Below are 27392 nucleotides of genomic sequence, written 5' to 3' on the forward strand. Positions count from 1 at the left end.
AAGCAAAAAGTAAAAACAGCCCAAACAAACTGTCTAATATGATGACACTCTGCTTGAAATCTTATAATACACTCACCACACAGAGCCTCAAAAATCTCCGTATTTGTCGATTTATCCAGTATAAATATTGGGTACCACCTCTGGGTCAGATACTGAGCAGGAGGCTGGGATAACAATAGCCACATGAGTATGTGTGTAGAGAAAAGGCTCAGAACACATACGTGGCTTGTCAAGCCCATGCAAAGTGGCAATGCACAGATCAGGAAGTCTCTCATAAACTAAACAACACAAGTGATAAAGTTTTCTCAAAATACCTCCAGTCAGTTAGTAGCCGAATAGAAACACAAAAGACTTCGATATCCACTCTCCCATTCAGCTCCTTAGATCTGTGGCTTGCTTCAGATGTTTCCACATCTTCCCAAATGCTGGGTAAGAAGAGAGAGAAGCATGTCACCTTTTCACTTCTGATGAGTCAAGAGACCATCCAGTTAAAGGGACATCATCCTTCTTCCCCTGCCTCATAGTTACACCTACCAAACCCAAATATCAAGAGAGCAAGTCTCTTCACAGAACAGCAAATATTCTCTTACCAAACTAAGCCTGCTTCATAAGCTACCAACCTTAGTTCAATTTGGCAAATATTTACTGAATCTCTTCTGTATGTCAAGGCTTATTTATTTTTTTTTAATCATACTTAGTAACCCTAGGGATTCAGAAGTAAGTGGGGAAGAGGAAGAACGTTCCCAGTCTAACGGGAGTTTAATGCTGGAATTCCAAAACAACCCACATTGCCATAATTTTTCATCATAAACCATAAATCCACATTATCATATACTCAATATGAATTTTTAGATGTTGCCATCTAATTCAATCATATGTTTGCATTTAATATAATGAGGGACAAACAAGATAGATTTGCAAGCCACATTCTGGGGTGCAGGTGGCTGATTTATAACATCTGGATTCGAGTAACAGGTAATAGAAGATAAGCAGGCAAAGATCACAAGAAAACTGACTTTGCTGTTCCCGAACCTGTGGAGAGAAGCACAGAGGTGTGCGTCACTTTCTGTGAAAGGGAGGGATGGTAGGAGCATCCTACCTATAGAATACCTTCAAACACTTCCCTCCACAAGATTAGGAGGACACCAACATGGTACCTGGCACTAGTTTACAGTAAAAAAAACGTTATTTCTTTTGTTATCACTATTACTAGTAGAACAAGAAAATTCCAGGGGTCTGCCACACCAGCTGTGTTAATAATGATAGACAGTTACACTTGGCCCTCTGTATCCTCAGGGTTTGTGTCCATGGATTCAACCAACAGGAACCCAAAACGTTTGAAAAAAAATTCACCTGCACTAAACACATAATGGCATCTACCTACCATTAGCTATTACTTTTTACATATATGTATGTGTGGTATGTGTGCATGTTCATATGTGTGGGAGTTCATGTGTACCTTGGGTGGGTGTGTGTGTGTGTGTGTGTGTGCGTGTGTGTGTGTGTGTGTGTGTCTAGGCCAGAGGTTGACATTGGGTGTCTTCCTCGTTTTCTCTCCACCCTATACACTGAGGTAAAGTCTCTCACCTGAACCCTGAGCTCACTGATTCTGCTAGTCCAGCTAGTGAGCTTGTGGATGTTCACACATTCTATGCAAATCCTAGGCCATTTTATATAGGGGACTTGAACATCTGAAGATTTGCGTGTCTCTGGAGGCTCTAGACTCCATCCCCATGGATACTGAGGATCACTATGCTTAACATTCTACCTCAGTATCAGCAGCTGTACAATCTGCTGGCAACAGATGAGGCCCCAACAAATGTCAGCTCTTGTTGCAGAGGTGATGGGAGCCCCTCCCAAGGTAATGTGCACTAGGTGAGAAAAGAGAAACTCTCAAAGCTATAAACTCAAGCCAAAAGGTCTAATGAATTATCTTCAAGCAGTTTAATTGAATTTTAGGCATATTATTTAGTCTTCATCACTTGGTTTGCAGAATAAGAAAATACAAAACAATTTCTTTCCTAGGATTGAGGATAAAAGCATTGTGTATACTATCATTCCCAAATTAACAATCAGTAACTCAAATTCTGTTCCATAGACATACCGTTTAGATCACCAAGAAGCTCTTGAGGCAGCCCCCTGCTGCCCACATTGTGCTGAACCTGGTCTGTGCCACCTACATTTGTGTGGTTCACCTTCAGCTCCCAGCATCCTCCCTCAGCAGGTCCTTACATGCACCAGTGCCTGAGACTTCAGATGATTCTATTCCCATTTCACAGAAAAGGAGTCAGACACTGAGTTTCTGAATTTTTAACCATTCCTCAAACCCACGTTACCCTTCTGCCTGTATTATTTAGAAATGCCAGGGAGAAAGTGGAGGGGCATCTTGATTTAGGAGTCTGCTAAATTGTTTTTAATTCTTAATCACTGCCTCCTAATATGGCTAGTACAGGCAGACTTGGGGCTAATATAGCAGCAATTCGAAAGCAGAGCATAGCTCTATAATTACCCTATTGTTCTTAATAGAGTTACACAATGGGCACGGAATTATGTACTGAGGGGGGAGATTGTATTAGACACCTCTGAACCTTTGAAATTGTATTACTTAGAACCTTGGCAAATGAGCAGTAAGTATTTAAAAAAGATTAAGATGAATTTCTCATTTGGTGTCCTACATAATTTGCATGACAATATTTGGCTGTCACCTTCTGTGTAAACTGCTCAGGGCCTTCCTGGTGCCCTCCACTCTGCAGTTACACTCTGTTAAGTATGGCCCAGAGCTGTCAGACCACCAACAGCAGCATGGGCCAGGGTACCAGCCTCCCAGCAGGGACCTGCATTCTTTTAAGACCTGAGCCCCCTTTCTGAGAGCCATTAGAGGGAATCTCAGCTTCCTCATGTGTCATGTGAATGATATCATAACTTCCTCAAATAAAAACAGAAACTTGTTCTCCAGAAATTTCCTTTAAAAGTGAATCCCTGCCCACCAAACCACAATAAAATTTCCATCTGATTAGAAATTTAACAAGCTTAGCTATTTAATAAATATCTTCATATTAAGGAGAGAATACACTACTTAAGGAATCCTAAAATCACAGACTGAGAAGGGAAGCCCCATTTCCTCATTGTAAAGATGGGAACATGCAGACTGGTGAGGGTAAGTGACTGGCTGGCATCCTAGAGTAGCGGTTTTAAGAGAAAAGCCTGCACTTCCTGGAACAGCTGGGAAACATCCTTAGCAGATCTCAGCACTGGCGCAGCCTCACCAAGTTTTTTCAGTGGCCTGGCCAGGATCTCCTTCCCTTCCCCAGGGCTTGGTTTCCACTCCTCTGGAGACTTACTCCCCCTTCTATCCTGTCAGGCTCTTCTCTCCCACTTGGATTCAAGTAGGGCATGGTTTTCCCAGCTTTTGCCCTGTCCTCTACCTAGCTTCTCCTGTAGAGAACCACACAGCTATTTTTCACTTTGAAGTCTTCACCTCTCCTCACAGAAAGAAGGCAACAGGTAACAGAAACAATAAACCCAAGAATATTTGAAAGTTGTTAGAATCATGAACTTTTTGCTGGCAGTCTAAAATATATAGCCTAGTTTTTTGATCAGGTAATTTGAGCTTCTATTTCTAAAGTAGGCTGAAAGTTTACCTCCCACCCCCACCTGTCCCTTATCCATCCCCTAAGAAGCTGTCTTCTGTAGATACCCAGCACTTCATCTTAAACCTCCCACTCAAGCAACAGAGACATACATTCTGTTGTGGTTGTAATGTGAAATGTCCCTCCATAGGCTCATATGTGTGAACACTTGGTGTCTACCTGGTAGGGCTGTTTGGGAAAATTATGAACCCTTTGAGCAGTGAAGCCTTGCTGGAGGAAGTATGTCACTGGGGTGTAGGCTTTGAGAATTTTACAGCCTGGTCCCTGCAGTTCACTCTGCATCCTGAGTACAGATGCGCTATGGTCAGCCAGGTTCCTGCCCCTTCTGCCATGCCTTCCTTGCCTGCTGCACACCATCTCTTCTGTGATGGGCTCTACCCGTCCAGAACTATAAGCCAAGATTAACACTTTCTCCCTTACATTGTTTGTGTCAGGGTATTTTATCACAGCACAGAAATTAATACACATTCCAACTAGAGGGCCACCCAGTTCATGGGGCCAGTGTTTCTTAAAGGCTCCCAGGAGGCTTTTCCTCACCTAATCACACAATGATTAAGACTTAACAAGAAAGAGAGGACTAATATGAAACATTCTCTTTGAGGGACCCGTGAGTGGTTCAGACACGAAAGATAGTTGCCACACAAGCCCGGCCTGGTGATCTGAGTTCAACCTCCAGACCCCGCAGAAAGGTGGAAGGAGAAAGCAACTCCACAAGTTGTCCTTTGATCTCCACAGGCATGCCCTGGCATGCATGCTCTCACACACACAATAATTTTTTTTTTTTTTTCGGTCTTTTTGAGACAGGGTCTCCCTGCAGCCCCAGCTGTCCTGGAACTCACTATGTAGACCAGGCTGGCCTTGAACTCACAGAGATCCGCCTGCCTCTGCCACCACGCCCGGCATTAATAGTAATAATTTTTCAAAAGAACTATCCTTTTTGACATCTCAGATTTTATTCCCAAGTTGTTCTCAGTCTCAGAAGATTCTTTTGATATTTAATTCATCATCAACCTACTCCACCCAACCAGCTAGGACAGTCACCAAATCCTACAGAAGCAGGAAACACAGGGACTTCAGAGGGAATCTCTGCACGAAGCCCTCTCCTCTTCAGGTTAAGAGATTTGGGGACCTGGAAGTCCCTTCTTGATACCTCTACTTCTGATGCAGCACGAACCTTCATGTCAACAGCAGCTGCTCAACCTCCTACATAACCTCAACCCAGCAAGAGGATCAGAGCAATCCTGGCACCCTAATCACCAACAACATAGATGGCTCCTAAATTATCTGTCTTTTGTACTAGGTAAAAGCATCAGATTTTAAATTTTGCCTGAATTTCAGTTACTCCAATCAAGCCAGCAAGATTTGGTTTGTGTGTATAGATACATGTGCATGTGTTTATGGGTAGACGACAGATCAACTTTGGGTGTCTTCTTCAATCACTCTCCATCTTATTTTTGAGATAGGGTCTCTCACTAAACCTGAAGTTGACTGACCTGGCTAGGCTGGCTGGCCAGTAAGCTACAAGGATCCACCTCTGCCTCCCCAGAGCTGGGATTATAGATAGGCATGTGCCACTGTACCTGGCTTTTTCCATAGGTGCTGGGAATTCAAACTCAGGCATTTGTGCCTGCACGGCAAGCCCTCTACAATGGAGCCATTTCACCAGCCTTGGCAAGATGTCTTTAATCTTTATAACCAGTCTGGAGAAGTAGGGAGAATCTCTCCGTCTTGTAGGGCCCCTGGGTTGGGTTCACAGAGTGGCCAGCATGAGCATCCTGCTTGGCCAGTGCTACACTCTGCAATGTCCAGAAAACTTTTAAGAAAAAATGTTTCCTTTCAAAATCCCTAAAACCTAAAACAGGCTATAAAATGGAGATGAAGCAAGTTCTTCTATTCCTGTTTTACTGACAGAGAAGCTACGCTCATGATAGTCTGCCCAAATTCACTTTGAGACACAAGGCTGCCTGCCCCCAAAGCCCACATCCTTTCTTCTCACTGCACTACCATGAGACTTAGACCTTCATTTTCTCTTCTGTGGCACTGACTCTACTCTTCCTTTGCAGATACAGGAGGATCAACACAATGATATTGTTCACCTCTGACAATGAAACCTAACACAGGAACCAAAACTTTTGCCTATACTGCTAGAACCAATTTGCCCAAGGTCAAGAAGAAAAACAAAATTGCCTAAATACTACCAAGTTTAGTTGAATCTTTTCCAAATATTCATTAAACTGTGTTCCAGATATGTAAAACACACACACACACACACACACACACACACACACACACACACAAAAAAGCACACACAAAGGAACATGTATAAAGGGGCCATCTTTGAGATGCTACAGCAGTGGTAAATAACAGTAGTAAATATGAGACATTAATCACAAATAAGTGCAAATTCTTTTTTAAATTTATTATTTTTATTTTATATATATGAGTGAAATGTCTGCACATAGAGTTCTGCAATGTCCAAGGAGGTCAGAAGAGGGCAACAGATCCCCTGGAACTGGAGTTACAGACGGCTGTCAGTCTCCATGTGGGTGTTGGGAACTGAACCCAGGTCCTCTGCAAGAGCAGCCAGTGCTCTTAACCACTGAGCCATCGCTCCAGCCCCCATAATTGCAAATTCTTAAGTGACCAGACCAAGTAAGAAAGCTGTGAAGCTTGAGTACCAGCTGAGGCCTTCTGAAAAGGAAATGATCCACTGAGGCAGAACTGAGTCATGAAAGGCTGGAGCACAAAGCTGGAGAGGCTGGAAGACAGAGCACTGAGTTCTTCCAGCATGGACAGTGTTGGGTTTCCACTGTGATATAATGTAATTCAGTACCTCACACAGTGTCTGTTTCACAGCAGGAAGACATGAAATTATCAAAGTCTGTTCCAGCCAGGTGTCTGGCACACACCTGTAATTCCAGCACTAGCCAGGATGAGCCTGGAGAACTTGGCCATGGAATTGGACAATCCAAAGTGGATGAATGTTCCCACATCATTTAATGTCATTAAGATAATCTCCCACAGGTGTACCCAGAGAGGCCCCTATCCCAGATGATTCCAGATTCTGTCAACTTTACAATGAACACCAGCCATCACAGGTTGTTTTGGTGGCATCTGCCAATGTGTGACAGTGCTTTACAACAAGACCATATACAAACATGTACCCATTCAACCCGGGGAAACTAGGTGGGGTATGTACTTTAATAACACACTAGTCGCTTTTCAGGAAGAGTCACAACACTACAGAGGCAGATCCCTTCATTCACTTAAAACCCAATTCAACTAATATTTTGATTACAAAATAAACTTTTTAAAAAATACACTGCCATCTGTCTTTCACTAAAATATAGTCTGTTCCCCATTATCCCCACAACAACAGACTACATTAACTCTGCCCTAATTAAATGTTCTAAATCTGAAATGAAACTCGCTAGGATGGGGGAAGAAGAATCAGCAAAAAGCCTCTATCGTCACAAAACTTTCCTAATTTAGTCAGTGTCAAGGGCCCAGTTGAATTTTATAGGGCTTAATCAATTAGCTGGGATCCACCTTCTTTTAAAAAGACACTGTGGATAGGATGATATTTTATAGGAAAGACTATTCAGTACACAGAAACCAAAAGCATCAAAAGAATGTAGGTCCTGGGGCCTGCCAAGAAACACTAAGTGACAGGACTTTAGACTGCATCAGGAGCCAGAACCATGCCAGCTCCGGCTTTTACAACAGAAAAACAACTCCATTCTCTACTTTCCCTGGTCTTCCTCACTTCCTCCCCATCTCCAACATTAGTCACCAGTCCATGTTGTCTACCATGAACCACACAGAGCCTGGAATAGTCAGCTTCCTGAAGGTGCAAAGAAAGAATGAAGAAGCCCAAAATGCCTGAGGTGAACAGTCTCTACTGTTGTCTTGAACAAGTGATTCGGAGATGTTGGTTTCCTCAATGGCAAAGTATGGGTGGTAACAAAAGGGACTGTCATGAGTATTACATGGGTCACTGATTCTAAAACCCTTGGAACAGTGGGGAAATGGTTTCCCAGTTTACTCATCATCACTGCTGTCTGGTTCTTGAACAAGTCAATGACCTCCAAGGGAGGTAAGTATCCCTATCAATAAAGCCATGTAGTGGGTAAACTGACCTCAGGAAGATCACCACTGGCTTTACTGCTTTACAATTCTTTCAGTCCAGTTACAGTTAAATCCTCCAGGGCTCTAACTCCCAGACCAGCAGTGCAAAGAGAAAGTAACATAGGCTTTCAGTCCACCCACAGAGGCAGACCAGCACACTGAGCATCCACCATTCCAATCACAGGGAGATGAGCCAGCCTTTTCCTTTATTCCAGATTTGTATTGTTCAGATATCAAAATATCCATCTAAGCTATGAAAACAGTGCAGTGTAAAAAGACACGCTTCAGAGGAAAGAAAGGAGAGAGGAAGAAACAAGGATCAAACAACCAAAGCAAACATGACAGACCAAAACACACTCTGCCCTTAAGGTTATCCTTTTTAGCATCCTTTCTCTAACAGCAATTAAGAGAACTTCAAGGAGGCTTTGTAGCAGGGAAATGTTCCCTACCTTGAAGCAGAGCCCTCCCAAGATCACTTCAAAGACAGGGAGGGTCTTCCCTGAGGAACAAACACTGCAGTCCACAGGCTCCAGTGCAAACATTCCTCTGAGGAACATATACTCTCCAGCATTCAGCTAAACCTCCACTCTACCCAAAAGCAAACAGGGGCTCAGGATAACAGAGTACCTGCTCTGTTCTTAGCCCCTAGTTTCCATGACTGTAAACAGAGGCAAGAGGAAATCTGGCTATCTGATTTCCAAGTTTTTTAGAAATATTAAATTGTAAGATTCCTTCTATGATTTCCACTTTGCATGGGAAAAGTTTAATTTTATTTTTGTAAGAGGTTAAGAAAAAAGGTATAGACTTATTTGTTGTTTTCTGCCTGAAGTTAGACTGCTTACGTTCAAATCCCCATTCTGCCAAGTAGCTCTGTGATTTCTGGCATCACTGCTCTTTGCTTCTACAAAATTAGGGCTAATGTTACTTTCTTTACAACGTGGTTGGGACTGATTTTTAAAACAAAAGTCAAGTACAAAAAACTTAGAACTGTACCTGAAACACAGTGAATGTTTTAGCGTAGTTATCACTATTTCCCATGCTTCCCAGATAGACTTGCCATTTTAAAAGGAAATTTATTACCAATACAGCCTGCTAGGATAGATGCACACACACACACACACACACACACACACACTCACACACACACACACACACGCTGGAGTCTAGTCATGATTCTGTCCCAAAGTCACTGGATGCTCTACAGCTGGATGATTTATAGCCCCTCTTTGGCCCTCAGTTTCCAGGGCAAACAGCCCCAGGATTCCATGAAGTATTCAGATCAGAAGGGATAAGTGAACAGCTCAATGTTGTTTGACCTACAGATTTAAACCTCACTATGTTTCTTTAAAGTCGTATTTTGTTCTCAATAGTTCAAAAGCTGTATGTTTCTCATAAAAACCCCTAACATCCCAAGCACAGGGGTCCCAAGCAATGGTTCTGAAAGTATGGTCCCTGAAGCAGCAGCTGCCAACCAGAAAACTTGTCAGAAATGCAAATTCCCAGGCTCCATCCCACACCTATACTATCAGACTGGGAGTGAACCCAGCAATCCCTGCTAAAAGAGGAGACTTCAGTCCCCAAACCACCCAGCAGCAGAACAACTGCAAGAGAGCAAGAGGTGGGCTTGCTTCGCCGCTGCCCCGCTACGTTCCACATTTCTTGATTGACAGTGGGCTCTGGCTAGCATTTGCTGAGCCATCCACTACAGTCCCTCACCATTGATTCTCTGCTGGGCCTTCAGTGCACAGGCTGGGGTCTAGATGGACCCTGGCTCTCACAATAGGTGCCCCTCGGGCACCTTATTCTAGTAGAACTATGTTGCTCGAAATCAGAAACAGCCTGCATGAAAGCAGGCTGCTACACAAGGGCACAGTTGAAAGAACAAACTGTTGAGTTTCTTTTATTAATCACAACACAAGCCGCACAAGCAGCTGCTATTGAGAACAGCTGCAGCTGCTAAAAGGGTGATCGTGAAGCAGCCTAGAAAAGTGCTTACAAGTTGAATGAAGAGCCAGGCACAGGCACATGGAGACCCACAGGCTATGGGCTTGGTGCTACCTCTGACCTCAGCACCTCTCTCAGATCCAGAAGTCCTCCTTCTACTCCCAAGTCGGGCTGGGACAGAGTTGGCTAAAAATACCAGAAATTGAGGGGTTTTCAAAGACTCAAGTTTGATCCCACCTCAGCTGCTTGCGACCTTCAGGGAGGACTTCTCCTGGTCATCCTTTCTTCCTGAGTTGAACCAGGTACAATAACTACCTCACAGTTAGGGTAAGAACACAGTCAGAAGATATCCCCTGCACATGAAGGGAGGACTAGGCAGAAACAAAGGCTTGCCATCATGTCCTAACACTGCAGTTTGACCCAGAAATCGTCACAGCAGAATTTACTGTTTCTAGCCCTAGGGCCATCAGAGCCGACATCAGAGAATGGCAAGGCCACAATGGGCTTTTGAAAAATCTGTAATCCTGCTGGCATGGCAGAGCACAAATTTGTAATCCTAGCACTGAAGGCTAAGGGCCAACACTAAGGAGGCTGATGTTATAAATTCAAAGGCAAGCTACATAGCAAGACCTTTTTGCAAAAGACAAAATAACAAAGGATTCGTAATTAAACCTTTTTGTGTTCCACTCATTTCCACCCCATCTCTGAATGCCAAGGACAAGAGTGTAGCCCAAAGGTGGTCCCACCCGGAAGCTTCCACCTACAAGATGCTCAACATATTCACCATCCTAGGCCCAATCTGAACACAAACTAGTGTATCTCAGAAGTAAGATTTACTATCATTTCAGCAGCGCTGAAAGCTGCTAGCAAATGTACCCCCACATGAGGGACCTGGACACTTGCTGCTCTGGAATATAGAGGCTTCAGGAAGTTGGCTCCTTCTTCCACTCTGACTCCGCTGCAAGGAAGCCTTCTCAGTCACTTTCACTCCATCCTACCCAGCTCTGCTGCCTCATGTATTCTGTGCTCCTTGTTTTACCAAGGTGCACAACCCTATGTATTTGCAAGCTTGATCACATTAAATCCTCCAGAGAACAGAAGCCTCGGAGGCAGTGATCTTGCTATTCTGATTCGCTGCTCCGTGCACTTACAGAGTAATAGCACTATAGTAACTATACCAGCACATGGCTGGCATACCAACTATGAATTAATGAATGCTTAGCACCATTCACGGGGTATACACTGCAGACGTTCAAACCCTAGTTAGAAGAAACAAAACCCTAAATAAGTTCTAAAACAACTCCTACTCTGGGCTTGATTCAACTCTCAAATAGTAATCAAGTCTTCTTGTGCTGAATAAAAGATATTTTAAAACAAACAAACAAAAAAAAATTGAGTAACAGCTCCTCGTGCCCACTGTACTCAGAGTAACACCGTCTGTAGCTATCGCTTTATCTGTGCAGGGGGAATTCATGAAAAGGCACTTGAGAACGTGAAAAACAAATAGCTATTTCCTGGAGTCAGGGCCTCAGAGAATGACATAAATATGAGCTGTCCTTAAGAGATCGCTCAGCTGCCAAGTTCTTACCAAAGCTCACTGTAAACAATGCCACAGACCCTAAGAACCAGCTGGACAAGTCCCAAGAATCAGGAAAATGTAAGGCAACAGGATTTACATTTATACCCCACTCTCAGGTAGAGTACATGTCTACTATATACCCTCAGCTCAAGAGAGCAAAAGACTCCCTCCCAGGTGAAAGAAACCTGCTGCCCTTGCTTAATCTGAAAAGACAGACTCCTCCCAGCAACCCATTAAAGGTATCTAGGGGTTACAAATAAATAAATAAATAAATAAATAAATAAATAAATAAATAAATAAAGCCCTATAAAAGGGGGATGGAGAGAAGGCTCAGCAGTTAAGAGCACTGGCTGCTCTTACAGAAGACCTAGGTTCAGTTCTCAGCACCACACAGCAGTTAACAACAATCCTGTAACTACAGTTCCAGGGACTCAAACAGTCTCTTCTGACCTCCATGGGCATTACATGACACAGGTGCACTTACACAAATACACACATACACATCAAATAAAAAAAGTAATATTTGTTAAAGCCCTATAAACAGCAAAAGACACCTGTAGCTGGATTAAGTTTTGTTCCATAACTTACTCTACCACCATGAACAAAGTCCCATCACCTCCCTGTCTCAGTGCCCCCATGTGTAAATGGGAGTTAATAGTTCCTACACAATCTCTCCAAGGCCTAGCCTAAGGACACTGTACAACACAGGAACATGGCCTACAGTCTATAAAACACTTTTATTTCTGTGAAAAGATAAATTATTATTATAATTGACAGCAAATACTCCATTCATAACGAAGAAGTGTTATACACTATAACTGGAGGCCCACAGGAAGCATTTAACCATTTGGAAGATGAATGATAAGCCTACTGAACACTGCACTGGGAAAGATGACTAGCGTAAAGCCCAAACATGGGCAGGCAGAGACCCAGAAGCACCCCAAGATGCCCAGGACAGAAAAACAGGGGGGTATAACAGAGAGAACATCGTGAGGAGAGTTCTAAGGCACTCTATGCTGCTCTTGGCAAGCAGTCTCCAGCAGTCACATGGGACACTTCTTAAGCTGCCCTACGTTAAGTGTTAAGGGCAGAAACTTAGTAGGCAGGCAAATACAGCTTCTTTTCTCTGCCACATAAGAAAGTGAGATCAAGACTTTCCCAGCTCCAAAAATGATTATAAAGTGTGGCTTGAGGAAGAAAATCATAGACATGATGTCAGAAACAGCTGATTTGAACCAGCTTTAAAAGGAAAAGCTCTTAAGAGTCACTCAATCATCTTACATTTAATAAGCACCTTTGCCTACATGACCTCACTAGATGCAACAAATGTAAATCATCTACAGCACCGGAAGGAATGTGCTAAGGTCCACAAAGCAGACAGGTACTAGAAAAACACAGAGGAACAGTGACAGTCTTTTTCCATGGAGAGACACAGGAATGTCTCGCTAGCCTTTGAGCTTGGATAGAAAAACTAAGCACAGGCAACAAGTCCAACTGGGACTCTTAACCTTTCTGTGACATAGGTTTTTTAACAGGCTAGTTTACTCTGTCAACTCCAACTAAGAATAATTTACTTAATTTGTTTGTTGTTTGGTATATTTTCTTGAGACAGCCTTGCTTTTTAGGTCAGGCTCACTTGAACTCACTGTATATAATCCAGGCTGGCCTCAAATTCCTGATCCTTCTACCTCCCAAATTCTGAGATCATTGGTGTGCCCCTTCATGCCTGGCAAGAATAGTGTATTTAAATGAAGATGATAATGCTACACAGAATTTCAAAGAAAGTCAGTGTGAAAATACATGATATGTGATTCTTCATTAACCCATTAAATAAAATCTAGCAAGTCTCGTATCTTCCATCATTCTCAAGCAACAGTAAATGATTCTTTAAATTTTTATTACATTTATTTATTTAATGTATTATGTGCCATTAAAAGGTCAAAGGACAACTTTTGGGAGCTGATTCTCACCTTCCCCCATGTGAATTCTGGGGACTGAATTCATATCATCAGGCTCAGGGACCTTTCAGCACCTTTAGGTACCTAGTCATTTCACTGCCCTGATTTTTTTTTTTTTTAATACATGTGACACTGTAATAGGAAATGAAAACACCTGTGATTTCTATTGGCCACAAAAATACAGGTACCAATAACGCTGCTACACTTTACCTATAATTATAGCAGAAGGAAATGTTTTATCTCAGAAGTTAAAAAAATAAAGACATCGTTGGGGCTGAAGAGATGGTTCAGCAGTTAAGGGCACATACTGCTCGTTCAGAGGACCCGTATTTGGTTTCCAGCACCTACAATCGCCTGTGGCTCTAGTTCCAGGAGGTCTGAGGCCCTCTTCTGGCCCCTACAGGCTCCTGCACACACTCAGTGCATATATACTCATGAAGGCTCACACACATTACACTTGAATAAAAAATTTTAAAAAAAGAAATAAATCTTTAAAAAATAAAGGCATCCTTTTTTGTCATACAAGTTCATTGAGTCCACATCATTTCTGGAGAGCCAGGTTAGGAAAAGGATAAAGAAAATTACCCAAATGAAGAAAGTGAGGAATATGGGGGTGAGAGTATACAGAACATAGAAAAGGGAACAGGAGATGGAACTGGAAAGTGATTAAACCCTCAAAGTCACCAAAGCAAGGGTCCATTGCCTTCAATTATCAAATCACTGAATGAGCTCTAAGTTGCAGAATAACATCTTCTTCTAGAATCAAAAGAAAAGGACGGATCATCATTCCACAGGTTTCTAGTCAGAGCTTCTCCTACAAAGTATGGTGGATGAGCATATTGGTAAACTCATAAAAACAGCACATATCTCATACAATCTCTGTTATGTACTATATGCATGTAAGTCCGTACAGGTATAAGCATGGTATAAACACAGATGTCTAGCAAAATGCATGGAGAAATATTAATAGTAATTACAGTGTAGGAATGACTTGAATTCTTTCATTGTTATTATCAACCACTGGAAAATTGGCAAAAAGAAATCCAGCAGAGGCTAGGAGATCCATTCAGGACCACAGGATACCACAGAGCAGAACAGAACGGCTGCCAGAACTCCAGGACATCCTTCTTTCATACTGCAGAAAAGAATTCAGCTTCTGAACTGGATGCAAATTCGTGAAGGAAGGATAGTTCTTAACCCTGACTGGCACATTCTTACACATTACAAACTGAGGTTCAGCTTCCATAACGATTTGCCAAAAACCACGTAGGAATTATTTAGAATTCTGAGGTAGAATCTGAGTCTCCAGGCCTATGTGAACGGAGAAGATTGACTTTTCTTGAACTCGAAGTCTGTTCATCGGCCTGACCTTGATTAGATTTCAACAATGTCACCTACTTGCTGATAAACAGGCAAATCATTCTCATGGTTTTCCAATTCACTGTTTCCCACTAAAGGGTTATGGTAATGATTAAATGATATAAAACCTTATCATAACCTCTGATCTCTGATGGAAGAACTCCGTAGTATTCTGGCTACCAGGGGCAGGCCGGCATATCCACCCATTGACTCATCAGCCTGGATCCTGGATCTAGTCTCAAAAGTTGGCCAAGATGGCACTCACTGTGCTGGGAACAGCTCAAGTGGACAGAGAATGTGCAGCCTCAGGCCTAAAGCAGACAGACTCAAGTGCTGAACAGCCAGTCTGGGGATCTCTGGGGGATTCTGAATCAAAAGGTCTGATATGGGACCAGAAGAGTCTGAATTTTTCTAAAGCTCCCCAGGAGATTGAAAGGGCTTAGCATTCAATGGCAAGTTCTCAGTTTGACAAGAGGGACTCTAATAGGCTGTGAATACAGAAGAGGTTCAGCCTAATGGAGAGCAATGGAGTGACAGATGGTGGCACAAGGTGCATTAGAAGACCCAGGACTCATAGCAGTTGAGGGCTCTTCGGTGGAGGATGAAGGATACAGCTGCCCAGAAACAAGGAGAGAGAATTAAAACCAATGCAAATGAGCACAAAGATAAATGTTTAGATGGACCGTGATCCCCTAAATGCATAGTATTTTCAGAACAGGAGCAAACTTCAGCAATCATCTTAGAATTCATACAGGCATAGCACTTTTGTGAATACGAACAACGGAGGTCTACCAGGCAATAATTTACAATAAATACTACTGGGTAAACTCAGTAAGACAAAAGGGACATTCAAATATTAGAAAGTCAAGGTTTCCCGACTGTGACTAGTAATAATCAGATATATAGAGATTAGAAACACATGCGCATCGTAGTGTCAATTGTATTAAAAATAAATTTTTCTGTATGAAGCTGTATTTTAATAATGAAATGGAGATCTTTTTTAAAGTTTAAAATCTCATTTAATTTTATGTGTTATAGGGTTTAGAGTTTTAATTCAACTGTGAACCTAAAAATTTATAGCCAATTTTGAAAGAGATGCATCTTAGCTCTAAATTGTTATTGAATATGTCAATGCTGTTGTAGTGAAATGCTTCTTCTGATTATATGGTTATTAAGGCAAGGTTTCCAAACGGCCAACTCTAGAGATGCAAAGATTACCTAGAAACATGACAGGTCCAAGAGCACTCTGAAGTACCACACAGTTTAGAACTCTGAAGGGGCCAAATGGTATTCATTGGGCTACAAGGGGACAGCCAGCAAACTGTTCTCTTAGAGAGTCCATAAAGACCCATGTGAATTTGTCAAACATTTTGCTCAAGGCTGGGTGTGCTGGCCCATGCTCTTGATCCCAGTACTCAGGAGACAGAGGCAGGTGAATTGCTGTGATTTTGAGGCCAGCCTGGTCTACATAGCAACTTCCAGGCCAGCCAGCGCTAGTGAATCCCTATCTCAAAAAAAAAAAACAAGACAAAACAAAAATAGTTTTGCCCATTACTTTATCCTTAGACTCCTGCTGAGGCAAAAAGTATTATATTGGTATTCATCAAGTACTTACTGACTGCATAAAAGCAAGAGGATCAAATGGGACAGACAGGAACAATGAGAACTTACCCTTGTTCCTACAGACCAAGCAGGCTACGAAGCAGAGTATTGTCCAGCATGTGAGGACTTTTAGTTTTCTGAGCCAAGAGCAATTGAAACTGATGGCTACTAACTGAGAGGCATGAAAGTTTTTGCAATAAAAATACCTGGGTCTAATAAACAGAAAAACAGCACCTGGGTCTAAATTCGTGTTCTATATGATCTTGGTGTATTTGACTTCTTTGTACTTCAGTGCTTCATCTTTAGAAGGATACCAACATCATCCTCAAAATAGGCAGGATGATACCCTTAAAGTTGTCAGAAGGAGATTACAGGGGTGATGGATTTATGCAAAAGACCTACACCATAGTCAGCACTGACTAGGAGTGAGCTTAACAAATGCAACCTGTGTTGGAATTAATCATGCTCCCTCCAGCCATAGCCCTTGTCCTCTGAGGCAGCTGTGAACTGTACTCCATAGTTCTCTCTGATGTCAAGCTGCAGAAGTAATTCCAGCTGAAGTTCACTAGGTTTTCAAATCAAGCACATTTCTTAACTAAATAATAAAATCATGTATGCATTCTTTCTTAGTTAGCAAAGTAATTTTACATTCAGATATAATGCTGAAACGATGTATTACTTTTATCCATGTGTAACAGGTTAAAGAACCAAGCCCACACATCCAGCAAGAGGCATATTAGGGCTGAACTACGGACTGCATCACAGTGGTCATTGAGACATCAAGAATTCAAAGAGGTGAACTTACTATGGAATAAAATACTTGGAACTCAGAGGCTGCTTGCATTATGCTAATGCTCCCAACAGAAATCAGAAGCAAAATCCTCAGGTGACTTTTCAAAACAAAGCCCCTTCTCTAGATCTCATGTTTCTATGTTAATGAACTCCAGTTAGCGAGAAAGAAGTCTTCAGAGTCACTGTAATTTATTAGTCACTTGACTTTGTTTCTTCTCCCCACTAATTTTCAGCATCCTCCTCTCTGAACAAGGAAAGCCACCCTTACTCCAAAGGCTGTGTGGAGCACCTGGTCTGAGAAGGTGATCTCAGGTACTCTCGTGATCAAGCCATGACACCAAGCCCTTGTTTGTCAGTGACTCTCTGTCTCCCTGCTGTCTTCATCTTCTGCATCCTCTGTCTTCCACATGTTCCACTGAAGCATCACCAGTCCCCATCTAACCTCACCAGGGAATGAAGATAACAAAAAGCCAGCAGAGACATTATGCAAATACCAAATATTATTAAAACATTAATGAACTCTGGCAATTTCCTTGAATTTTGATAAATTGTGTTTATTATGCACTGCCATCCTCTCACACAATCTGGGCTCTCAAATATTAACTAGATAATAACAGCAATCATTCTCCTAAAAGAACAAGGTGTAAAAGGAGTGATTCTGGATGATTCCAGCTACCACCTGCCTCCAAAGAAATCACAATCTCTGTACAAACACCTACCATGCAGCCAGATTCCAGAGACTACCATGACCCCCCAGAGGGCTGGGATCAATTCCACAGCCCATGCAGAACCCTGCTTTGATGAAACAGTGGGTGTCCCAGTGTTGACAGGTCACTGATTACAGCTGTCTACCACCCCTTTATCTGTAGAAAATTCACCACACACTAGACAAAAAGAAAGGGTCTGGGAAGCTAAAGGGGCCTCAGTCCAAGCTAACAACCTTGCAACACAGATAGTGGCCTGCCTGGTCACCATTCCTGGCCCCCAACTACTTGCAAGCAGAGGCGGCATTATCCACAATGCTATTAAAGAGGCTTGGACAGACTCCTTGGCCATTTCATCCTGAGTGAGAGGATAATGTTTTTAAGCTGCTGACAATCCTCAGGTGCAGTTCAGACAGAGGCAGAACACTGCCAAGAGAACTAACCCCCAACACCACCCAGAAATGCATGTGGGCCTGATGCCACCCAAGTGACACCTTAACAAGCTGGGGGTCATTAAGATACCTCATTCGCATATTCATGAAAGATTCAACACAGCAGCAAGAGAAACAAAGTGTACAAAAAGAGATTTTGTTTCTTAAGTCAAGCGAAAATCTGCTTTAGAAAAAGTAAATCCACACAGGGACCCTTGCTGTCACCAAACCTTCACTTGTCTTGAACAGTCAGTGCCTCATTAAAGGAAAGCAAGGGAATCAAAAATGAATGCAGCACCACACACAGGGCAAGCTCATTTCACCATCTGCCTGGCAGTGTCCAGAGGGGCAAAGGGCTTAAATGACACTCCTGAATTTTCTCTCCAGCAGGTAGAATTACCAAATTCCCACAGGGAAGAAAGACATCTCTACCAAGGTCAACTGACTGAAAAGGAAAAGAAGCAATCTAGTTTACCTGTCAACACAATGCCACTGGTGACATTAAACACAAGCATAAATTAAGCACCCTAGAATAATTTATTCTTTGTGCAGGGACAAAGATCTTGCTAATTCAGTGCATCACATGAAGGGACAGAGTTCCTACTGAGCCAGGCATTTAAACATCCCCTCCCCAGCATCTCTCATCTTCTGATCTAATGACTATCTCACCATCTCTTTATAATGAAGGTCCTAGGACAAGAGGTAAGAAAAGTAAAAACGGGGGCTGAAAAGACATAATGGCAGGTGCTGGTTGGTCATGCCAAAGAGAAAGGCCATGATTAAGCAACTTAAATAATTGCTGTGTGCTTTCTGCAGGTGTCCCCACCCTCCTGACAGTCACTGGGTTTGGTTTTCAGAAGTAGAGGTTTCGTTAAGGGCTTTAATCTTCTTTCCGAAAGCTCAGTCCCACCAGGCTGTGAGTTAATAATTCACCTACAGTTGAACAGTTGAATATCTTCACTGAAGACCCTCTCAAGTGCATACACCACCTGGAAAACCTGGAACACTTGGGGGAGGTGGAGTCAAAGGTAAATAGTTCCACGTTTTAACATGTTCCATTCAACTCACCTAATCCTTAACAGCACCGCACCGCGTCCAATCTGTATTATCCCCACTAGGACTAAAGGGATGAAGAAAACCTGGAGGAAATAAGATATCCGGGAGAGGGGCAGTGGGCGGCCTGCAATCACGGTAGATAGCAGGAGGAAGCAAAGGCTCTGTGTCCTCTGTGGTCAAAAGGCCTTGGCTAATCACATTTTCCACTATCTGAAAAACTGACGGTGGAAATGTTTGTAGAGCACCCACAGGGACTTGCGGTGAAGCACCTCTACTCCAGTCCTGATTCTGCTGATGGTAAACTGCCGGGCCACCTCGTACTACGTGACGGCCACGGTTCCACTGGTGGGAACCGCCACCGGGGCTCCGGACAGCGGGTGCTCGGTCTACAACTCAGTAGCAATAATCCCAGCCCAGGACGCCCGGGGTGGGATTGGTCCCCCAGCCCATGACTGTCCTTTACCAGGTATCCAAGTAACCTTTCGGGGCGCGGAGAGGGGCTGGAAGGTGGGAAACTCCTGGCCAGCGCGAAGACAACACACAAAGAGGGGGACAGCGCTCCTCCTAGACCAGGGCGCAACGCCGGGTCATTTTCGAGCAAAGAATTAGGAATTCCGAGCTCTGCAACCCGGGAGAAGCACCGGAAATGCTTCAGATCCCTTCAAAGGGAAGTCGATTTGCAAATCAAAGTTGCAGGAACTCCCGGCACCCAGACTACTTCGGCGGGTTACGGTGGGACACCCAACAAGTTTGGCCACCCGGGGCTCGGCGTGACAGCGCCACGCTGCGCCGCGCCTCGGGAGAAGCAACTAGTCGCTGGGGCGCCGGCCGGGCATCCACGCTGCCTGGGCGCCCGCTGCTCCGGAGGGGACCCGCCGGGGGAAAGCTGCGGGCGGGGACTCCCGGGGCGCACCTTTTCACCTGGCCCGGGCGGGCAGGGCCCCCCCACCCCCAGCCTGCAGGAGTCCCCAGCCGCCGCTTCACCTGCCTGCCCGCCCCGCTGCCGGGAAACCAACAAAAGAACCAGCAATCCGGGAAGGAATGGGGCACCCAGCACCAAGTGCGGGCAGGAGAGACGGGAGGTAGCTCGGCTGACCGCGGAGCCCAGGGGTGACACCCCAGGCAGTCGGGAAACCGAGAGGCAAGCGCCGGGGCTCCCACCCGCTTCCCATCACACGCGCGCACCGTGCACACTCGCACAAGCACCCTCACACACACCTCCCCCTCCTTACCCAGCATGGAAAAGATGAAATCCTTGGCCGTGTGGATCTCCAGCGCTCTCTGGTCGTCGTATTCCCGTTGGTCATGCCTGGTGAATTCTTGGATGAGTTTGTTCAATTCCTCCACCCGAGCTCCGGACCTGAAATCCAGCTCCGGGAAAGCAGGCTTGTTGTTGCAGCCCAGAGAGGCTGCCTTACTGGCGGTGGGAGCCGCCATCTTCATGCAAAACGCGCCGAGCAGCAGCTCCGCGGTGGCCGCGGCACCCACCCCCGCCCCCCTCCCCGCCCCCGGCCTCCTCCGCCCCGCTAGGCCCGGCCGGTGGGCGGGCGAGCGTCTGGGCGGGCCGGCTGGGTGCCGCGCGCTCCGGCTGCCGGGCTTCGGGAGGAGCCCGACTGCGGCGAAGGTGCGTGTAGCCCCGGCACCCTCTACTCCGGCCCTGCGGCCGCCGGATGCCGAGCGTCCCTATCCTCCGCTAGCCTTCGCCCGCAGCGGCAGCAGCGGTCGTAGAGCCAGCCCCAGCCTTCCCCGGGGCAAGGAAAGTGAAGTGGAAACAATGTGAAATTCACCAGCTCCGAAATCAACAAGCTGCCGGGTTCCAGTGTTACGGAGCCAGCACCAGCGTTCCCATTTAAAGGGACAGCGCACCCGGTGGAGAGAAAAATAAATAAATGACAGAGGTCTGCGCTCCGGGATCACTTGCCAATCTTTACTCGGGCTGACGCGCGTGGTGTGGACGTTTTTCTTTTCTCCACCTCCACCACCCCTTTGGGGGCAGGGCTTGCCAAGCGCATTCAAGGAGAAAGGAGCCCTCCTACTCTGCTCTTAGGGCGGTGTCCCGGGCGAGAACATCTCTATGGGCGTATTTCCAATCTCCATCCTACGAGCTCCAATACCTTTAGAAGGCGAAGCACTATGAAAGGTATCGTCTGCCCTTTGGGGGCAGATTGCCAAGAATAATACGATTAGGCGAATCAAAAAGGGGTGTCCATCCCGCTGCTCATAGACACTCCCATTAACCGCTCAAGTATCCCTACCTTTGCCCTAGGTAGTTTTCCTAGGTAACAACTCATTCATTCAACTTAACGTGTAATGAGTTAATGAGAGCCAACCTGCTCTAACATAAAGACAGGGAACAAGTGTGGGTGTGGGGGAGGGGAGACAATAAATTACACCCACACCCAGCCACCCCACCCCCAGTTTCAATGAAGATCGGAAAGAAGGAAATTATCTCATTAAGCTAATAGAATTTGAGTGCCCACTATTAGCCAAACAGAACGGCCAGGATCTGGGTGGACAGGGATCAACCAGAGGACATGGCTCCCACAATGGAACTAGGCTTTCAGGACAAGGTGGGTGCAGGTTAAAGTCATTGTTTAGATAGGATGGAGAGGTGGTTTTAGTATTTCTGTGACTCACACACTAAGGAGGCCTTTTGGCCTAACAAAGTATGTGTACTGGCCTTTCAATTCTATCCCAGTCTGTGAATTGTATCTGGCCCTTTTAATTTTCTTACCTGGGTTATCATAATGAAAAAAGCACACATTGTCTTGTAAGATTTGGAAGGATTTCTCCGCTCTGCGGTACTTGGCCATGGGAAATAAAACAGTAATAATTCCTGCCTCGTGGGCTGTTTTAAGGATTATATGAGATGATACTGGATGACCAACACTTAGTATAGGCAATGACATACAGTGTGCTTCATAGAGATTAGCTATATCAACTTCTGCTGTTCTTAGAAACTTTTTTTCTTCCACAATTTAGTCTCCTATTGCTGCCATGGTGGTGTTGACAGAGCACAGATCTGGCCACTGTCACCCTGGCCTTGTTTCTTGTTCTGACAGCTTCTCCAAGTCAGGCCCCACCAGTCTTGCCAAGCAGGTGCTACCTTTCCTTCCTTAAAGCCGTCATCTGGCTGGGTGTGGTGGCGCAAACCTTTAATCCCAGCATTTGGGAGGTAAAGCCAGGCCAATCTCAGTGAGTTCAAGGCCAGCCTGGTCTACATAGCGAGTTCCAGGACAGCTGAGGCTACAGGGAGACCCTGTCTCAAAAAGAACCCCCCCAAACAAAAAACAACAACAAAATCTCACCCTTACAGAAGCGTCCATATGACATTAATGAGCTAAACTTGCTGTATCACTGTTAATGCAAATTTCATACTGTAAGTTGCCTAGCATGCATCAGACTCTGACTCTGGGTTTGGTCCTTAGCACAAAGAAAAAAAGAGGAAGACTCAGTCAGCATCAAGGCACGCTTTTTTTTTTTTTTTTAAACTTTCTTTCTTTCTTAATTTCCACAAAATGCTCCTCCCTTCCTCCCTTGGTTCTGCTTTTCCTGTGATATTTAGAACACCATAAAGAGACAACAGGTAGTTAGCTGAAATTATTCTGATTGTTTGGCCATGGGCCTCGGTGGTTTTGAATGACTGAGTCAATAATGGTCTGTCTGTTGTTCTCCATTGGCTGTTCTTCTTTCCTGACAGCCAGATCAAAATTCTATGAATCATTGACCTTCACTGACCCAATTTCTTAGAGAATGAGGCTGAGTGGTAAATATCATTCATAGGCTCCTATACAGCTATGATAAGATGGTATACATATCTCTCTTATTGAGTTGCAAAAACAGAAGAAAAATGAGGCGCCTATTTCCTAATCAGTCTCTTATGAGACTTCTGTGCCCCCTGGGTCCTTCCTAATAGGCTGAAGGTCAGGTGCTATGTCTCCATCACCTTCACAGACGCTGTATTTCATCCTTCCTGGCCAATCTCAGGACACTTGTTTTTCTTGATTTTTTGAGACAGTTTCTCACTAAGATGCTCTGACTGATCTTGAAATCACCGTGTAGCCAAGCTGGCCTGCAACTCACTATGCAGCATAGGCTGGCCCGGAACTCAGAATCCTCCTGCCTTAGCCTTTTGAATGCTGAGATTACAGGCATGTAATTAATGTATGTGAATGAACAAATATCATCCCTCAAAGCCCAGGAGGGCAGCATTTAGGTGAGGGCAGTCACACATCTCAATGTGTGCTACCTTGGCTTTTCCACCATCAGAGATGTTATTTATAACATTTATGTAGAGATTTCTCCTCCAGTCGAATTAAATAGTGCTGTTCATTCTTCTTTCACCTCCTATGCATGCATGCTATATGAAACCCGAGGAGGAGATAAGAAGGTGAAGAAAAAGGACAATTTTTAAAAGACCCTGGCATGCTTAAGCCTTGTAATAAAGATGTACATTTCCAGATTTCCTCACTTGCTTCTGCAGCTTTAAACTGACCAGAGGAACTCCCAATTTCCCACTTGGAAAAGCAACTTGCCCCCGACACCCTATCCTTCCCCCTCTTCCTAACTTTATGAACACCTCGAGAAAGAGGTCTTCATGTTGCCTCTGGGGAGCTGTTTGTTTTTAAATAAAGCTCTGAAGTTTCATGGCAAACTCTCAGTCATGAATAACTGGGCTGTGTAGAGCATGTACTAAAAATAGCAAGTTCCACATCCACATGATGGAGTAACAAAATTTAATTTTAACCAAAGTTTGTCTGGCCTGACATGGAATTTAAATAGCAGCTCAGGCTAAAAGATGTGGCTTTCTTGGTCAGCTGGACTTTAACTAAAAGTCTAATCAATAGGAAAGACCCAGGTTTCTTAGGATTTTCAAATATATGCAGGAAAACATCATATGGATGTTTGGAATAAACGTTCCACATTCCAAAGACATGTGGAATATCTGTTGACAGCAGAGGGACTTGGAAAATAATGCCCATATACCATCTTTATATTCAGGATAGGAGAACCAGAATGCAGGAAAGGAAAAGAGCCGTGCTCTTTTAGAAAACAGAAGCAGAATACCATGATTTCTATTTTTTATACATTTCAAATTTTATAAATGTTTATTGTGTTTCCACATTACCAAAAGGGACATGGATATTCCCATGAAATTGCATAAAAGTCATGATTAGGGAAAAGAAAGCAGTAGGAAAGGCAAGGAGAAGAAAGGAAAGGAGAATAAATAGCTCTTGGGCAAAGTACACACATTTCACTTTAAACTTAAACTGTGAAGGAGGAATTGCTGACATTGGGAATCATCTGCTTATGTTTTCATGACAATAGATGCATAATTAAGACTAGAGCTAAATATTCCCAGTCTTTTTTGTGATTTTTATTTTGAGACAGAAAGTTTCACCAAGTTTTCCAGACAGGCCTTGAACTTGTGATCCTCCAACCTCAACCTTCTAAGCAGCCAGACCCTGGTTAAATCTCTTGATTTACAAAACCCTTCAATAACTCTCATCAAAAAGTAAATGATAACAAATGCTGGTGAGGGATGTTGGTGGGAAAGTAAGCTGGTGCAGCCACTATGGAAGTCAGTGTGGAGGTTTCTCAGTAAACTAAAAATAGAGCTACCACGTGGTCCAGCTTTGTCATTCTTGGGCACATATTCAAAGAACTCTCTATCTTACCACAGGTATACCTGTACATCCATTTTTATTGCTGTTCTATTCACAATAGCAAGAAAATGGAATCAGCCTAGATAGATATCCATCAACTAATAAATGGTTAATCAAATTGTGGTACACATACACAATGGCATTTTATTGAGCTACAAAGAAAAATTAGGCAGCTGATGAGACAGTTCAGTGATCTCTTGCAGAGAGACCCAGTTCTTTCCAGTACCTACATCAGGCCACTCATAACCTTGTATAACTCCAGCTCCAGGAGCTCTGGTGCCCAGTTCTGGCCTGTAAGAAGCATTGCACTCAGATGTACGTGCACGTACACACACACACACACACACACACACACACACACACACACGCTTTAAGAATAAATAAAAATAAAATACTTTTGTGGGGGCTGGAGACATGGCTCAGCAGTGACACTGGCGGTTCTTGCAGAAGACCCGGGTTCGAATCCCAGCACCCACATGACAGCTAACAACTGTCTGTAACTCCAGTTCCAGGGGATCTGACAGCCTCTTCTGTCCTCCGCAGGCATTGCACCACACCCACACAGGTGCACTTACCTACATGCAGGCAATATACACATACACATAAACTAAAAATAAAATATTTAAAAAATTAAATACTTTTTGAGAAAAAGAAAAATGATGTTTGCAGGAAAGTGAATGAAACTGGAAAATATGTTAAGTGAGGTAATGCAGGCTCAGAAAGACAAACACCACATTCTTTCTCATGGAGTTCTTAGCTTCTAAATTTTATGTGTGTGTGTTTATCTGCGAATGAATGTGTATGGAGGCCAGGAAACTAAAACTGGATCCATGAAAAGAGAAAAAAGAAGCTTTAAGTGAGTGGGTCAGGGAGGGTAATAGAACATATAATTTGAAAGTGGGAGGGGGAAGTATTTACTGGGAGAGGAAGTGTTTAAGCAGAGATGGATGGAGACAGAGATGGGGGGGCAGGGTGCTCAACAAAACTATGTATGGAAATGACATAAGAAAAATGCTTGCGTGGGTGTGTGCGTGTGGGGGGTGTGTACACGTATTTTTTTTAAGACAGCATCTCACTGTGTTGTGATTCTTACTGTCCTCTTCTAGTAAGTTCTCTCATTGTACCTTGTACAAAGAAGTTCTGTGATACAGAAACATACCATAGACATCACACACACACATCCCACACTCTAGTCTATATCCAGAGATCTCAGGAAAGACAAAGTTTCTTCCCTTAGCATATTAATTTACTCACTTTATGATGGAACCGGTCAGTTCTCTGAGCAGGTCTATACCACTGACAAGGGAACCATGACAGCGTCTGCTTTGTTTTCCATCCCTTGTCAAAAAGGGATTCTCTAAACCCTGAGCTGTAACAAGTTTATTGAAAATGGGCTTCCTCCTCCCTGCCAACAATGCCCAGTGCAGTTATGAATAGGAGTTGCTTCCCGTGATCTGAGACCTGGTGTTCTGCTTTGTGGTCAGAGGTCATTTTCAATTCCAAGTTGTACAACCTGGAGAGAAGGCATTGAGGAAATACTGACATTCCTTTAGCTCTGACAACATTATCACACATGCCTCAAGGATGGTACATTCTAATTCTAATTCTTTGTTCTCTCTTACTACTTTTTACATGGAAACAAAACACAATGAAAAATTCATTCTCAAATGCTCTACATTCCTCAGTTCTTCTTATGTAGTCCAGTGGGGTGGGAATTGTGAAGAATGGCAAAAAGAATGGATATAGAAAAGAAGAGAACATGTTTCCTTCAGTCTGATGCTGATTATTGTCTGAGTTTGGCATTTTACTGAAATTTGCCTTAGTTTCTTTAGAAGTAGGGTAACCAGGGATATATAGAACTTACATTATGAATAAGAAAATTCAAACAAAAATAGTGATCTGTAAGTTGGGAGACTTGCATTCTAGCTTAGCTTTAGCCATTAGTTAGCTTCATGATCAGAGGGAAAAATCTTCTCTCCCTTTCTGAGTCTCCCCTTCCTCTGTGTAGATGAATAAAACAGAGGTATCATCCAGGTGTGACACTCCGAGACTCTACCTCTAGTATGAAAAGATAAATAAAGCAATGCTGTGCCCCTACAAATTCTTAACACATTTAGTTTATTTTCCCCAGTCTATACTTGGCACAGCTTGGCATTCCGTAGTCCAACATTCTAGGTCTTTTTTTTTTCTCCCTGGATCTTTGCTCTAAAAGAATTAGCTTGAAATCAGAGCAAAGAGAATCTGCACGTGCATTAGACCCACCCCCACCCCCAGTTTGCACTTCCTGGCTGGCTAACTGCCTCTTATTCTCTTCTGGTGGGGAAGGAAGAAAACACGATATTGAACTCTGGGGCTCAGTCCAGGGGCTTGCTATGTGTGGCCTATAGGTCCTTGGTCCCCACTAGGGCCCAAAAGGATGTCAGAGCCAGAGAAAACAAAAGGTGCCCAAAAGAGTATCCAGGAAGTATTTACATGAGACTGCAAAGCAGTTATAAATGTCTGGCCCCCAAATTAGCAACAAAG

General features: G+C 43.8%; 1 protein-coding gene across 2 annotated transcripts in view; it reads right to left on the reverse strand.

Moving 5' to 3' along the window:
• The window catches only part of Mb21d2 (Mab-21 domain containing 2), a 112813-nt gene extending 92121 nt beyond the window's left edge, over window positions 1–20692 (reverse strand). The window contains exon 1 of one of the 2 annotated variants that reach the window (XM_008839019.2): window positions 20436–20692. In XM_008839019.2, coding sequence (XP_008837241.1) covers window positions 20436–20646 — 211 coding nt within the window. In that variant the 5' untranslated portion in view covers window positions 20647–20692. Of the gene's footprint in view, window positions 1–17301; window positions 17324–20435 lie in introns of those variants that run through there. The other variant, XM_029566402.1, reaches the window with a different exon arrangement.
• Between the last annotated feature and the right edge of the window lie 6700 nt (window positions 20693–27392).

Source organism: Nannospalax galili, unplaced genomic scaffold (assembly GCF_000622305.1).
Source record: "Nannospalax galili isolate Female #2095 unplaced genomic scaffold, S.galili_v1.0 scaffold599, whole genome shotgun sequence".
NCBI classification, from domain to species: domain Eukaryota; kingdom Metazoa; phylum Chordata; class Mammalia; order Rodentia; family Spalacidae; genus Nannospalax; species Nannospalax galili.